Raw genomic sequence first — 16959 nt, 5'->3', positions numbered from 1 at the left:
CTTCCTCCTGTACTGTATTCCCTTCCTCCTGTACTGTATTCCCTTCCCTTCCTCCTGTACTGTCTGCCTCTCCCTTAAGTAGCTTCCCTTTCCTCTTTTTTTTCTGAGAGTTGGGCATATCAAACATGGGTGCTTTCTTCTACAAGCTAATTGTACCTTTATTGTTTGGGATTAAAGGTGTGTATTAAGGGTTTGTCTGTATTCCAGCCAGATTAAAGGTGTGTGCTAAGGGCTGACACCCTAACTAGAAACAGGTTCAAATATCCTGTAACAAGTATGTGAGGCAATTTGTTTTGTTATGACATTTTCATTTTTAATATGCTTTGTTCACATTTGTACCACATTTCTCACTCTTCCTTTCCTCTCCTTCTGGGCCCTTCCCCCTCCAGGTAGTCCAATTCTGCTTTCCTGTCATGTCTACATGGCAAGCACATAATTGATGTAGGAAAGTTACTGCTTTTCATATGTTGGTGTCTTTATGCTGCTCATTTGATGAGAGTGCCGTGTGAGCATGTGTGCGTGCCTGCACCTGAGTGTCTCTATGCCTTGTTTGTGTAGATGTCCATGGAAGCCAGCAGAGTGTGTCTGATCCCCTAGAGTTAAGTTCCAGGTAGTTGTGAGCTACTAGATTTGGTGTTGGGAACCAAACTCAAGTTCTTTACAAGGACAGAAAGAGCTCTTAACTGTGTCTCTAGTTCTGCTAATTTTTTTTAATGGTCTAGAAGAATAGAACAGAGAATCTGAATGGCCCCGAGCTTTTCTTTGTTAGGATATTCCTTAGTATTTCTTCAACCTTGCTGCTTGTGTTAGATCTATATATGTACATATTACATATATAATATATATTATATATATTATATCTTATTGAATTACACACACACGTGCATGCGCACACATGCACACACACATACACATACACACACACACACACACACATACACACACGCATGTGCACGTGCACCAGTGTAGAGGTCACAGGACACTTTTTGAGAGTCAGTTCTCTTCTACCCTGTGGGTCTTGGGGATAAAACTTAGGTCCCCAGATTTGGTGGCTGCCTTCTTTCTTGACCCATGGTAGCATCCCACCAGTACCAGTCTTTAAGCACCAAGTCGTCCTTGATTCTTTGTACTGTACATTTACTGTGTATTTAATCAAAGTTGTCCTGATCTTACTTCTTTTCATCTACTGATGTTTGGTTTGGCTTGTTGTTGTTTGCCAAGGCTTTGAAGTGCACCATTAACTTACTTGAGAGCTCTCTGATTCTTTTAATTTGATACAAGAACTCATTACTATAAACTCTCTTCTTGAATGGCCTTTGCTCTATCCCAATGGTTCTGATGAGTTGTGCTTTCATCTCATTTGATTCTAGGAATTTTAGATTTTCATTCTTCAAGATTTTAGATTTTCCATTCTTCAAGTGGTTGGTCACTCAAGAGTGTTTAGTCTTCAAGTCTTTTAGTTTCTCTCTTGCTCTGGATTATATTCACCTTATGATCTGAACTGTTGCAAAAATTATTTTGTTTCTTTTGTATTTGTTACATCTTACTTTAGGGGCTAATGTGTGACGTTAGAGAAAGTTATATTATCCCGGGTTACTTTTTTTTTTTAAGAGTATTTTTTCTGCCCATTATTTCATTATAAACTATGACAAAATAGCCAGGTTAAATGGAATATAGATGTCTTTATATTCTACGTTTTCTTAGTTTCTGATAAATAAATTCAGCTTATGTACAAATCAAACTTCTAAGACTTGAGCTCAGTGGTTTTCAGTGTGGTCGGATAACACACACGGCTACATATATGTATCTTGAAAATCCAACTTTATTTTTCAACTCCCACTGATATCTGGTTTAGGATTAGGTAAATAAAATTAGTAATGTTTGTTCTAACCTATTTGATCTCTTCCTACCCTCTACTTTTTAAATATATTCTAGATGTTGTAGTGAATTAAATTTTATACTCCTAAAATTAATCATTTCCTGTTCTAATTATATACAATAGGCAAATACATAATTAGATAACAAGAAATTATGGAATTATAAAAAGCCATTTGCAATCACAAGGGTAGGTTGATAGGTTTTTTTTGTTTGTTTGTTTTTATGACCATTATTGAAATGGTTGGTTAAAAAAAGGTAGAGGGTGTTTAATCAGAATGCTTTTTTAATTGGTAGGTAGACCCATCATGGAGGCTAGAGTACAGTAGATAATGGCATAAGTATCATTCATTCATTTATACACTCTAGCAAATACTAGCCCTTTTTAGCTTCTAGGTACAGCAGATAGATGTAGGTATTGTTTGAAAATTTCATTCCAGTGAGGTAGAATAGGAACCTAAAATTTGTGAATTTGGGTTTTTGATTAACAGATGTATATTTTTGAATTTAAACTTGTCTGTTATTACCTAAAATATAAAATACTTGGTTGGGTTTTACATAAAACCTTTACTGTTATTTACTGTAAGATTAATTATAATTGCCTTTAAAATAAAAATTGGTTTCTTTTTTCTTCTATAGCAAAAGCCAATGAATTTATTTTCCTTGAGTTAAACAGTTCCATTTCACAAAGAGAAGAATTGAAATTGAAAGATATTATGATGGCAATCAGTACGACAAATGGAGAACTACAGCTCTCTTGTCCATTGCCTTGGGTTCAGGCATTGCCTTTGTTTCAGGATCTCTCTCCACAAGAAATCTCTTTTCTTCACTATTACTGTGCTTCAGCTTCCTCTTCCCCTGCTGCTGCCAGTGCAGACATGAAGAAGTCAGTGTCTCAGGTTAGCATATGATGAATGTAATTGCCAGAGGGTAGAGCGGTAAAAATTGCTTCACTATTTAAACTGCTGTTTGTTAAAAGAGCAGCCAACATAAAGCAGCTGGGACACTTCTTCAATAAAATCAGTAGTGGTGGGATGAGGTTGTTATCAAAGGACATCATATACGTCTTGGGTCTGGACTAATGCAGATGGGGGTGAAGGCTCAAATGAAGTAAGAAGTGGGGGACAGTTCTTAGAGTAGAATTCAGTAACTAAAAAAATAAATAAAATACAAAGTCATAACTAAAACACTGTACTTATGATTGTTGCTGGCAAGAGTTTTGAATGCATTCTGAATTTAATGGTTGAAAACTCTGGAGAACTAGCATATGTGTATAACCTCAAGTCACTTACCCCAAACATTCATTAAATTAGAAAATGATAATTGTACTTTGTAGTGGAGACACCTGGCAGATGGCATCATAAACAGGTGAGCATAGTTAGCACCATCTGCAGTAAGGCACTGCTCTGTCACACTGAGCAGGGCAAACTACGCCTGAGGTCTTCTCTATAGTGTGTAATCCAGCTCTGATGTCAAGTGAAGGAGGAAGCAGACCCACTGGGGACTAATGACCTAAAAGAAGTGGCCATTATTCTCTTACTACTAAGGTTCTGAAGGACGGGAGGGGCTAGCAAAAGGGTATTGGTGGGAAAGGTAACGAGAGCAGGTTGAAGTCCTCAGCTAATATTCTAATATTTTACTGATTTCTGCTGTTAAGATTAAGAGAATATGGACAGGAGTTCTTTTTTTCAACATTTTGTAAGCCTAACATTATGTCAAGGAATAGTAATTAAAAATGTTATACCCAGGGAACTTTTAGAGTGCTAATTGGGTAAAGTGCTTGTTGTGCAAGTTTCCGGAACCCACAAAAAGCTGGAAGGAGAGAACCAACTTCCATGCACATGCTGTGGCGCATGCATGCCCGTGCATGCGCGTCATAAGCACCCATTCATGCACAATGGTAACGGTAGATCAATAAAGTAAATTTTGCCTTTTTGTAGATTGATAATATACTTATAGCTTATATAATTGTCATTTATGTCTAGAAGGAAAAGTGTCTCCTAAGTAGCTGTGGCATACACGTACAGAAGTATGATCTGAGGCTTTTTTACTTTAAAGCCTATACATAGTGTTAGATAACATAATGGTGTTAGACGAATCAGAAAATATTACTATATTGCATGTACAACTTTATATATTACCATTTAATAATGGAATGTTATCATATATCATATTTATGATATGAGCTCAGTCTCTTTTAATTTAAAATTTAGTTTGTCATAGTATTACCTACCTGTTTTGATTATTTTGAGACACAAAATTGATTTCTTCTTTAATTGTGGAACTTATGCCTGGAAGTAGGACTTTAGGTTAAACTTTAGCCGTTATATTGTATATGAAATCTTTTGATAAAATATTTTTATTTGATTATATATGCATAGGAATTTTAAAAGTGTAGTTGTTACTTTTTGATAGACATTTCTTTTGGTTGTAGTTTTTTCAGTTACAAATCTAGATTTTACCTGTTTTTCAAAATTGATGTTTGTTTTCATGTCCTTACAAGAGTCTTTTTTTTTCCCAGCCCTCAAATTCAGACACCATCAAGCCTACTTACACCTTCCTACATAAACAAAGCAGTGGTTGCTACTCGCTCTCCATTACTTCAAGTCCAGATGAAGAATGGCGAGAAGTCAGGAACACTGGACCCGTTCAGAAGTATGAACTGTGTCATACCCTGTTGGCTGCAGTGTTCATATTAGTAGCTTTTTACTAATGCTGCTGCTGATTTTAAGTAGTTTCCGTTGGACTGTTTTGAGTTTTACTATTATGCTCTTGGCTAGTGATGGAAACAGTATTATTTATGAGGGGCCTGCAAATTATCATGAAAATAATAGGTGTCATTCCATTTAATGTTGTGTCAGTATGGAAGAAAGACTCACCACAATTTGGAAACATTCAAGAGCTTATTGAAAATCTTGGAGTAGCAATGTATGTTTTTAGAAATTGTACATCCTATATGTGAATATATAGTAAGGAAATAAATTTGCCTATTACAGCATTTCTTTAGGCATTTTCTTAGTGTTCTTTAGTATTTTCTTAGGTACTTTGATGTTTCGGTAAGTTCTCTATTTAAAGGTGCTTCTTGATAGATTATCTTTCATATGTTTTCTGTTGGTGTTAAGGCAGAATATTCTGTACATTGGCAATTACTTTTATACCTCTGAGTAATTTCCCCCCCCCCTTTTTAAGCAGTTGAAAGCACAGAAAAAGGCAATAACTAGTTACATAGAAACTATCAAATTACATTTAAATGTTCAGTTTTCTCATTTAAGTGCTTTGATACCAAGATGAAATCAACTGTAGATGACACTGGGTTTCATGACATTTTTCTGATACAGTTATAGCTTTATTAAATTACTACATTTGCCCATCAAATGATGCCCTAGTGATTCTGAGATTATAGTCTGGAATCAATTCATGGTTATGTCTCTAACTTTTAAGAGGATGTGCTAGGAGAGTGCTTATGAGCTGTCATTTGTCATCCACCACTCTTTGCTTGTGATGGATCTGATGGTTTCCTTTATGTTCTGTTATGGATACATTGAAAGCACTTTCTTAGGGAAAGCTGCCTTATTACTTTTTAATTGTCTATCTCCTAGCCTTTAGAAAGACTGAACGGTTTTTGAGTGCTGGGCTTTCTGAATGCAAAAGAATTCATTTTAGGTTCAAATTTAGAACTGCAAATTGGAGCATTGGGAAATCTTTGCTCTATTATAGTGCTTATTTAAAGTTAAAAATTACAGAAAAGATTTGTATAATGTAGGAAATTTTCAATTGTATAGATTTATGAAAATATAGGAAAGTATAATGTTATGTCTTAGACTATATAGTTTAGCTATAGAATATTACTGCTACTAGCTGTTTCATATGAGAAATCTAATTAATAATATATTAATGTAAGTTATATAAAACTTTGCATATTCTATATAAATAAATTTTTATATGTAATATGATAATTTATATTTTAACTTTATTTTTATTTTTTAAAGGTTAATTGTTTATCCTCCACCACCTACTAAGGGAGGCTTGGGAGTAACTAATGAAGATCTGGAATGTTTAGAAGAAGGAGAATTTCTTAATGATGTTATCATTGACTTTTACCTTAAGTAAGTATAATAATGATCTCTCTCATTTGTATATAAGCTTTACTGTGAAACTGATTGTCTGTTTTTTTTTTCCCAGTTGTGCTCGGGATTGAACTTAGGGCCTTGTGCATATTAGGAAAGTACTCTGCCATTTAGCTGGATTCCCTCTTGAAAATAAGTGTCTTTGTATGAATGATTTTCAATTTTAGTCAGAAGTAACCAGGCAGAATTTCAGATTTAGAGAGCATTTTGCTTGCCAGAATTTTACTGAAGCTGACGAATTCAGTTGCATTCTCTCACTGTCTACAGACACTACACATTTCATAATAGTTAGCACTTGCTGTTTTGACTTAGTTTTTATGTGTTGGATTTTTGATGTACTTCCTGAACATTGTGTATCATGGTGAAGGAAGTATTTACAAAATTCATTACACTTTGGGAATGGAAAAGAAACAACTATTTAGTTACTGTTTGTCAGTACTCAAGAGCCTGGGGACCTGAGACAATGGAACTGATAGAGGAGGCAGACTACAGTCTCCTGCAATAGCCACCTTTATTCAGACTGATAGACAGTTTATACTCTGAGGGGTAAGATAGGGTAAGAGTAAAGGAACTCTCATGGGTTTCAGCCTATACAAAAACCAACCAACCAACCAAAAAAACAAACAAACAAAACAAAAAACCAAAAACCAAGAACAATAATAATTCCTAAAGCTTTTTCATGCAAAGAAAATTTGTTTTTAGTTTTTACTTTATACTATATCCCTAGACTAAAAAATTCTAGCTCTTGATTAAAAGATCTAATTTCTTAAAGATCCTTCTCAAATAAAAATTATTATCATTTAGACTGCCATTTTTATTCATAATTTTATTTTATTCTAGGCCCAAAGCCTTGGGGTCTCACATTATCACAAATTTATAGACATAGACCTTAAAGTCTATAGAAATTCAGTTTAGTCTTTTTTATCTTTCACATGAAATACAATTTTAATGAATACACACACACATACACAGACACAGACACACACACACACACATATGTCTGTGTAAATTATGGATTGGCATCAGGTACTGTTTTTCTCTTCTTTATGAGTCATGTTTTGTAGCTTTGCATGTTTTCAGAGACATAATTACATTATTGGAAGTAGTGTGGTAGTTTCAAGAATTTTGTTTTAAAGATACAGATATGTTTATTGTTTGCTAAAGTGAGAATAACAGATAGATTTCAATTACCAAGGAACGACTCTGCCAAGTCCTGTCTCTTATGTCTCATGAATTACAAGGTTGCCCAGTTTCACTGGTGGGAATAGATACCATTCTTGGTCTGGGTGAGTTCTGTCTGCCATTCCCTGTTATCATAATGGGTGATTTTTCTCTAACTTGAGACTTTCCTCATCCCTCCCACACACGCAGACACACAGATCAGAGTAATATGGGAGATGTGAGGAGCTGCAAGCTCTCCTGGGTTTTCTGTTTCTGCGCTTTTTCCTTTCCTGTACTCTGATCTATATACTTCAGCTACTTAGCTGTCTAAAATTATTAAACTATTAAAGCTGATATACTATCAATAAAATTAATTTTTGATTATGAAAGCGATAATCACTAAGCGAGTAATAAAGTGACGCTGAAGAATTACTTTAATATGGAAGTAGATCAAGAATTTAAGCTGGAAAAATACTCTACTTACTATGTGTTTTCTAGATTTATACACGACACAGTCTTACATTTATCATGTGATTCTTTGGTCAACATTTCCTTGTATTTTCACTTCTTTAGGTTGTGATTTATATTTCAGATATTGCCCTCTTAGCCCATTTTTTTGTCTTCAGTGTAAATGTGGTGCTTAATAACATGCTAGCAATTTGATAAATACTTATTAAATAAGTGGGCAATTTCTACTTTAAGTGATTGTTTTGAAAGGCAAAAGATAACTAAAGGAGAAGCCGAAAGCCCAAATCATAGAAAAATGCAAGAGTTATTTGAATTTAACCAAATATAACAGTAATTTCCAGTTAATAAAAGGTAATTGAAGAAAACTATGTAAATTCTAAACACAATTTCCTTTGTGGGCTTGCTATTTTACAGGTATCTTCTATTGGAGAAGGCATCAGATGAACTTGTTGAGCGAAGTCACATTTTTAGTAGCTTTTTCTATAAATGCTTGACAAGAAAGGAAAGTAATTTAACAGAGGATAATCCAGATCTTTCGTAAGTCAATGTGATGTGACTGAGGTTTTAAACGAATCGTGTGTATGGACACAGCATGCACGTGAAGGTCGGCATACAGCTGAGGGAGTCCACTCTCCTACCTTGTGGATTCTGGGGATTGAACTAGCTCACCAGGCTTAACAGCAGGTGCCTTAGCCAATTGAGCCAGCTCTCTAAGTCTTAAGCTTTAATATAAAGAAGACTGCTATTTTTATACTCCTAGTAAAGTAGCTACATTGTAATAATAACAAGAGGAAGCATTTTGCAGGTCACAGGTTTATCTGCTGTGAGAACCATTTCTTATCTTTTGCTGTCCACTCTGGAAGAGGGAGGTTGGCTTTTGTAGGCCACATATCCAGTTTTGTTACCAGTGTGGGTAATAGAAGTTAGAGAGCAAGGAGTGAAGAAGTCAAACTGTCTTTCCTACCCTTCTTGCTTTGGATTGTGATTTTATCAGAGATTGTATTTCCCGTGTGGATCTGTGTCTTACGGACGTGGCTCTTAGACCTCTATCTTCCACTTGGAGGTGCTGCTGCTTTCCTTTGCTCTCCACCCCAGGGCTAGAGCAGTTCCCACTGTGCTCATCTCTTGTCTCACTGGTCTTTTTACAATGCGTAGTTCCTGTTATAAAAATGTAGAGCTGTTTTTTCCCCTCTGGTTAGTATGTCTTGCTGACATACTGTTTCATTAAGTTAGTATAACTATTGAAATACCATTCTTATTTGCACAATTTTGCTAAATTTCTCTATTTAGTTTTTTAGTTATTAAGTATTAACACTATTGAGCAGTAGCTAGGACTAGAAAAATGAAGAAATGGTTATTATTTATTAGATAATAGAAACTCAGGTAGTTATTATAGCATAGACTTCTTTACAGACCCTTGCTCCATGTGCAACAGTTTGTATTAAGACTCAATGAATAGATCCTGGGAGCTTTTATTTTTTTAAGTTACTAAACATCTGTCTCCACTTTATAAATTTCATGAGTGATTTTTATATTTCCTTTCCTCTTCATATTATAGTGCTTTTAGGTACATAGGACCATAAAATATATCCCAGTTCTTTGTCTACATATACTGTATATAAGTCTGTATATACTGGTATCCATGGAGATCAGGGCATCAGATCCCTTGGAACTGGTGTTACAGACAGTTTTGAGCTGCCATACAGGTGCTGGGATCACAGGTCTTCTGGAGGAGCAGCCAGTGCTCTTAAATACTGAGCCATCTCTCTTGGCCCTGTTTTAATTCTTTAGATGAAAAAAATTTATTAAGGACTGAATATTTAGAAAAGGACAAATAGCTAGGGATTAGTAGGCCTGGACTTAAATCCTTATTTTTAAATAAGGATTTTAATGCTTTAAAATTGGTGATTCTGGGATTGGCCTGTGACTCTGCAGGTAAAGGTGCTCACTGTGAAGCCTGATGACACACATGGTAGAAGGACAGAACTGGCTCCTGCAGGCTGGCCTCCTTCTCCCATACGGGTGCCATGGCATGCACACCACATGCATACTTGCCCCACACATAAATAAGTGTAATAAAAGCTTAAAAGGTAAGCACTAAGAATAATCGTTATGATAGTTAAATGAATATGCCTTTTAAATTTGCTATATATTTTGATAAAAAGGATAGGAATATAGAGAATGAATAGTAATTGGCTGCCTGCTTTTAAGTCAAATGGTAACAGAATCATTTAACTGCTATATTTTTGTAAGAGAAATAATAATTTATAATAATATAAAATAAATGATTATTTATAGTGGAAACTAAAAGAAATTAAGTTAGTTTTTACATTGTTGAATGTAGTTTTCAAGTTCCAAAGTTCGGTTCTTTCTGGTGTTTGTAGTGTTGTAACATATAATTATGGTATAAATTGGGACATTTGTGAGAATAACAGGAGGTTCTTTTAATAGCACTGATTAACTAATATATACTGAGGTCATTCTGGGATTATAGCCAACTTTAAGTGGCTTTATTGGTTTAGTTCCTGTATTACGATCAAGGTCTGTCAGAATCAAAGGGAAAATCTACTTTGAAAATAGTTTTGATAAACAGGTTTAGGAGAAGACATACTGAAGACATATGAATTAACATACTGCTTAATTTGTTATTTATAATTTCTGATGCCATATGTTTCTATTTTGTGTGTACTGAAATTATCATACAAGTAATCCCACATTATTGAGATCATACAAGTAATCCCACCTTATAAGATTACAAAGTACAATGGTAAATTGGCATACCTCAGTGTGAAGATGTGAAAGTAGGTAGATTCTGTTTATTGCTAGGTATGGTGGTTTAAATATGCTTGGCCCAGGGAGTGACACTATTAGGAGGTGTGACCTTGTTGGAGGAAATGTGTCACTGTGGGGGTGGGCTTTGAGACTCTCCTCCTAGCTGCCTGGAAAACAGTCTTCTCCCATTTGCCTTTGGAACAAGATGTAGAACTCTCAGGTCCTCCAGCACCATGCCTCCCTGGTTGCTGCCATGCTTCCTATCCTAATGATAATAGACTGAACCTCAGAACCTGTAAGCCAGCCCCAATTAAACATTGTCCTTTATAAGAGTTGCCTTGGTCATGGTGTCTCTTCACAGCAATAAAAACCTTAACTAAGACACTAGGTTTGAAAAAATTAGCTTATATGTACCTGATTACACATAAAAGTAAAAGAAAAAACCTGTTACATGACGATATAGTGTAGGAAAGGTGAGATACACATATGTGTGCATGTATGTACATGCATGTGCGAGTGCACACACATCCCCTGTTTATGCTTAGTTTGACATATGTGTCTTGATAATTAGTACTCACAAATGAATCCCTTCAAACTAGTTTTAAAAAGACATAATCTAGAAGCAGTGCAACAAGAGGGGATCACTTTAGTATCAAATCATAAAACAAGCCCAAATTACTCGTGTTATACAACCTGTAGAATTACCTGTAGACTACCTACCCACTCATTCGTACACATGACTTGGCTTTTCTCATCTCCCTAAACTCATTTCCCCACAGTTACTCATCTCGCTGTAGTCGGCAGTTTTTAAGTATTTTCAGCCCTCTCATATTTTCTTCTGAAGTCTTTCCTAGCTCTTGTGTTTCACAGTGAGAGATCCATAATCGTGTTGTTTCCTGTTTGTTAGTCATCCCACATAGTGTCATCCCAGAGTCTGTGAGGTCAGAGTCTGTCTGGTTTCCACAGTATCTCCAGTGCCTTGTGCAGTGACTGGAAAATGAAAGACTTTTACCTTTCAGTTCTATGGCTTAAATTACAATTTAAAAATAAATCTATGTCTTTCTTTTTCCCAGAGTGGCTCAGAGGAGACACAGAAGAGTGAGAACATGGACTCGTCATATAAACATTTTTAATAAAGACTACATCTTTGTACCTGTAAATGAATCGTAAGTATTTTTGATTACTTGAAAACCAGTTAAGGGTTAAGAAAAAAATATTTGAGGCATAATCAATAAAAAGTCTATACAAATGTAGAAGTCACTTAAGTTTTTAGTAAAAAAAATGACAAATGTCTTCAATGTTGTAATAACTAAAGCAATTGAGTCAATTGTATTAGAATTAAATTCTAATGCAAAAGGTGATGATGTGGATCTTTTTTATTAATAAGAGATTTTGAAAAAAAATATTGAATGCATGAAGGTAGGTAAAGTTTGAAGTTTTATTTATGGCCTTGGTAATTGTGGCTGTTCATGTGGATCTTATATGAGTTGTAGTGGGTGTTTTCACAATAAGTAAAAAGGTTATCATGTTCCCGTCACAGACATAGTTCTAGAAGGTTCTTCTACATTGTTTACATTGGCCTGTTATTAAGATTACAGTTCTTTTCAACAGGTCTCACTGGTATCTTGCAGTCATTTGTTTCCCATGGCTAGAAGAAGCTGTGTATGAAGATTTTCCACAAACTGTGTCCCAACAGTTCCAGGATCAGCAGTCTCAACATGACAACAAAATGATAGGTGACACTCAGTGTTAATATACTGTTTTTAATAAGCAGATTAAGTGAAACAGTATGAAGTTAACAGTCTGCCCATTTATTATTAAACATATTAGAAGAATAAAAATGTTTGAAATTTTTACAATACCCAGCATTATACAAAATGTAATTCTAAAATCATACTGTTGATACTAAGTTCTATTATAGCATTTTAAGAAAATAGCTTTCTAATATGACTCTGAATTCATGGAATGACTTTTGAGGCATAGCTTAAATCTCTCAGTTATTACACTTCTTATGTACTAACAATTCAGGGACAACATAGACATCCATATTTCTTCTATAATCATCTTGTGACATCTAATTTTAAGTAAGTAAATGAGCCTGATTTCTTTGAAAATAATAATAATAAATCAGGTGTTGTTTTGTTGCTGTAATCTAAATAAGCAAGCAAAATTGGTAGCAGCTTTTTAAAATTTATTTATTTTTTATTAATCCTATCCTGTAGAGGGAGGAAGAACACTATGGGAACACCTGTTATTTTTTATTTTCCATCTTTTCTTGTCCTTTTGAGCTTTGAAAAGTAGAGGAACATGACTAGTCAACTACCCTCCACATCACAGCACACAATTTTATTAGTTTGCTGTATTTGCATTTGAAGGTAGGTAGTCTTTTCGGAGGAAATGGGCCCAGCCAATTTGTATTTCAGGTTTTGGCTATGAGATTTCTATATTATGTGATAACAACCAGCTCTTAACAGTTTAATTTATTGACTTAAGATTTCTCATAATACTGACTATAAAAATGTTTTTTCTTTAATTAATATTCTCTATGCATTTTAAAGTTTAGATTATCTAAATAATCTGTGTTAATACACAGTAAAGACTCATAGTGACTTATTTATTATTAGATAATGATCCACACATCACTTCAGCCGTGTCCACGAGTGCAGAGGATTCCCAGGTAAGTATGTTCAATCCAGATGTGTAGAAAGAAAAACACTCATAAAAACTACAAAGTTCCATATAAAATGGGGTCCTCCCTAACTGGATTGAAATGAGTATTAGTGGTTCATAATTAAATTATGGTCATTTTTGATTATCTCAACAATTTTTGGGAAAGAAAGTGAAGTTCTTATTGATTTGTTTAGTTTGCGTCTACATCTTCCCTTGGAAATTCATTTTGTCCTTTAGAAAAATAATGACACTAAGATGATCATTCAGGAATTTATAAACCAAATCTTTGTCAGCGAAGCCCACAATTGCTAATATGTTTACTCTTATCATAGATAAATACCCTGATTCCTTCTCGGCCTTTGGCTTTGGCAAATGCAGATTAAAACTCCATTTTTTTTTTGTGCTTCAAAGGGAAGAAATGTGACTCTTTAGCCTTAGTCAATGTGGTGGTTTGAATATGCTTAGCCCAGGGAGTGGCACAATTAAGAGGTGTGGTCTTCTTGGAGGAAGTGTCACTGTTTGGGGTGGGATTTGAGAGACCTTCCTAGCTGCGTGGAAAGCAGTCTTTTTCTGTTTGCCTTTAGAACAAGATGTAGATCTCTCAGCTCGCTCTACAGCACCATGCTTGCATGCACACTGCCATGCTTTCTGTCTTGATTAAATGTTGTTCTTTATAAGAGTTGTCTTGGTCATGGTGTCTCTTCACAGCAATGGAAACCTTAAGACAAAAGTTGGTACCAAGGACTTGATTGGGTATTATGTGATAAGCCTGACCATGTTTTTCTATGGAGGAATGTGGATTTGGGGACTTTAGATTTAGAACACAATGGAATGCTTTAATTGGGACTTAATGAGACATCCTAGAAGAAGTATGGAAGACATTGGTGCTGTGGGTGATTTGAACTGTGGGGTCCTGGCTCTAGATGTTTCAGAGGAGAATTTTAATATGTGGCCTAGAGACTCTTCTTGTAGTATTTTGGTAAAGAATGTGGCTGCTTTTTGCCATTGTCCAAAGAGTCTGTCTGATAGTAAAAGATGAAGAGATTAAGATTCATTACTTTGACAAAGGAAGTTGCAAAAGAGCCTGGAATAAATTCTGTTGTGTGGTTATTAAAGTTCACTCTTATGAAGAACATTTTAATGAAAAGTAGCAAGCACAGAAAGAAAAAAATATAAAATGTATGAATAAAAGAGTAAAGGAACACCAGGAAGTAAAGTGAAGCTAAATCCTGTGTTCAAGGATATTAAATGGAGTTCAAGGAATATGGAGTGATGACCTTGGGGCAAGATCGCACCCAGCTGAACTTAGGCTTTTGCAGTTGAACAAGGGACTTGGTTATTGTTTTTATTGGAGCTTTTAGTCTGAAATGAACTACAATCCAGAAATAGAGAGCACAACTGTGATTCAGATCTTGAGGCTGGAAGATACTGGCTTTTGATCCAGATCTTGAGGAATAGTGGTCATGAAAAACTTAGGCCCAGACATGGTGGCACATATCTTTATTCCCAGGAGACAGACAAGCAGATCTCTGAGTTCAAGGCCAGCCTGGGACAGAGCAAGTTCCAAGTAGAGAAAAGCATCAAGAGGAGAGGAGACAACTAGGACAGTTGATTCTGGTTAGCAGGAGCTAAGAAATTAGCAGTGGTTAAGAAGAGACCAGCATTACTGAGGTGAAATCTTCTGGGAAATATTTTCTGAGGGCACAAAGAACCTGTGTTCTAGAGCTGCTCTGGACTTGTTAATGTGTAAGAGTCACCCAGGTGGTATTGGTTTTGACATCATGAAGGGATCATTGAGAGCTTGAGCTTGGCATTGTGAGAGGCCATGGAAGGCTATTGGTAAAGGTGTAGCCTCAACTGCACTTGATGGTCCAGGACTGAAGGGGTCATGCAAAGAAGTTGAGGCTTGGCACCATGAAGAGAGCCTATGAGAGGCTATTGGTGAAGCCTAGTTGTAGTGGAAGACCGCAGTGTATTGGAGATGCCAGTGCCATGGGATGATCACCAAGAACAGCAGTAGAATGGAGTGGAGTCAACCAGTGCCTACAATGCTACAGAGGGCAGAGCTGGAGAAATGACCCATGCTCTTTTGAGAAGCCCAGAAGGTCATGTGTGGATATGTTCCACATACTGGAACAAGAAACTGCGAAGTTGAAGTAGAATTTGAGACCCCAAAATGTTAGAGAGGTCAGAGCTGTGGGATAGCTGCCGAGGAAAGCTGCTAACAGGGAGTGGAACCAGCCCAAGAGACAGAAGCTTGTTGCAGTCTCTTCACAGCAATGGCAACCCTTTTTATTATTATTAAGATAATAAATGAGCTGGGCAGTGGTGGCGCACGCCTTTAATCCCAGCACTTGGGAGGCAGAGGCAGGTGGATTTCTGAGTTCGAGGCCAGCCTGGTCTACAGAGTGAGTTCCAGGACAGCCAGGGCTATACAGAGAAACCCTGTCTCAAAAAACAAACAAACAAACAAACAAAAAGATAATAAATGAATAAAAAGAGAATTTTACGTTACTTCTTAGGCCAGGCTAGAGCATGTGCCCAAGGTCAGTGCGGAAGTGTTTCATTGTGAGCTTCAGAAATGGAGTGAATTGTGGAAGAAAGAATTCTGATTTGTAAATTTAATTTCAGTATTTGAAACACTAATGAATGAGTGGCTATTAATGTATTTAAACTAGCTTAAATTGTAAAGACAAAATTCATGTTATTTCAGAGTACCGAGTCGAATATGTCAGTACCAAAGAGAATGTGTAAGCGGTAAGTACATGTTCCAGTGATAATCCAAAGTTTGAAAATTATATAGTTTTAAAGATTTATTTATTTTATGTGTATGAGTATTTTGCCTATGTGTGCCTATATGTACCATATGTGTGTTGGGCATCACTGTAGAGGTCAGAAGAGGGTTTTGGATCCCTTGGAACTAGAGTTACAGATAATTGTGAGCTACTATGTGGATGCTGGGTACCAAGCCCATATCCTCTGCAAGAACAAGTGCTCTGAACCAAAGTCACAATGTCTGACTGTCTGTCCATCTGTCCATCCATCCATCCATCCATTTTAAGAAATGTGTGTGTGTTGTGGGGGGGTTGTGTATTCCATGGCACAGCCACATATGTGAAGGTTTGAGGACAGCTTTTGGGAATCGGTTCTTTCCTTCTACCCAATATTGAAGTCAGGTCATGAGACTTAGAGGCAATTACCTGCTAAACTATCTCACCAGTCCTGGATGTTTTCTTTGTTTGTACTTTGGTATTCATCTTTATGAGTCTCTATATCTTAATTTCTTCCTTTGTGTTTTAAAGGCCATGTATTCTCATACTAGACTCCCTGAAAGCTGCTTCTATACAAAACACAGTTCAGAACTTACGAGAGTAAGTAATGACACCTTTTACATTCAGTCTATTATTTAAAATCTCAGCAGTTTTGAAACTACCTTCAGTATTATTGAAAACTAAATACCTTCAGTATTACTAAGTCCTGGAGATGAGGGGTGGGTGGCAAAATAGTGCTATAGTCCAACACTGAGAGGCAGTGTTGCATCCTGACAGGCAAGAGGACTATAAATTCAAGGTCAGCTTTGAAGGACATTGGACTATAATAGTGAGATCCTGGTTACAATAAAAAAAGAGATTGATAATATCATGATCATACACACATACATCATGATCATAATACACACACACACACACACACACACACACACACACACACACACACACAGTTTTTCCAGACAGAGTTTTTCTTTTGTAGCCTGTCCAGACTGTCCTGGACTTACTCTGTGAATCAGGCTAGCTTCGGAGTGAGAGATCTGCTTGTTTCTGCCTCCTAAGTACTAGGATTAAAGGTGTATGCATCACTACCTGGCATAATAATTATATTTTTAACA

At 36.0% G+C, this 16959-nt stretch overlaps 1 protein-coding gene across 2 annotated transcripts in view; it reads left to right on the top strand.

The window, feature by feature from the left end:
• The window catches only part of Senp7 (SUMO specific peptidase 7), a 114924-nt gene that overhangs the window by 93143 nt on the left and 4822 nt on the right, over positions 1-16959 (top strand). For both annotated transcript variants that reach the window (XM_028760222.1, XM_028760221.1), the window contains 9 exons: positions 2515-2774; positions 4397-4530; positions 5865-5981; positions 8046-8168; positions 11477-11569; positions 12015-12139; positions 13028-13080; positions 15787-15830; positions 16376-16444. In XM_028760222.1, coding sequence (XP_028616055.1) covers positions 2515-2774; positions 4397-4530; positions 5865-5981; positions 8046-8168; positions 11477-11569; positions 12015-12139; positions 13028-13080; positions 15787-15830; positions 16376-16444 — 1018 coding nt within the window. The remainder of the gene's footprint in view (positions 1-2514; positions 2775-4396; positions 4531-5864; positions 5982-8045; positions 8169-11476; positions 11570-12014; positions 12140-13027; positions 13081-15786; positions 15831-16375; positions 16445-16959) is intronic.

This window comes from Grammomys surdaster, unplaced genomic scaffold (assembly GCF_004785775.1).
Source record: "Grammomys surdaster isolate TR1022 unplaced genomic scaffold, NIH_TR_1.0 126398, whole genome shotgun sequence".
NCBI lineage: Eukaryota > Metazoa > Chordata > Mammalia > Rodentia > Muridae > Grammomys > Grammomys surdaster.
The sequence above is the reverse complement of the archived record's forward strand: the minus strand, read 5'-3'. Positions and strand labels throughout refer to the sequence as shown.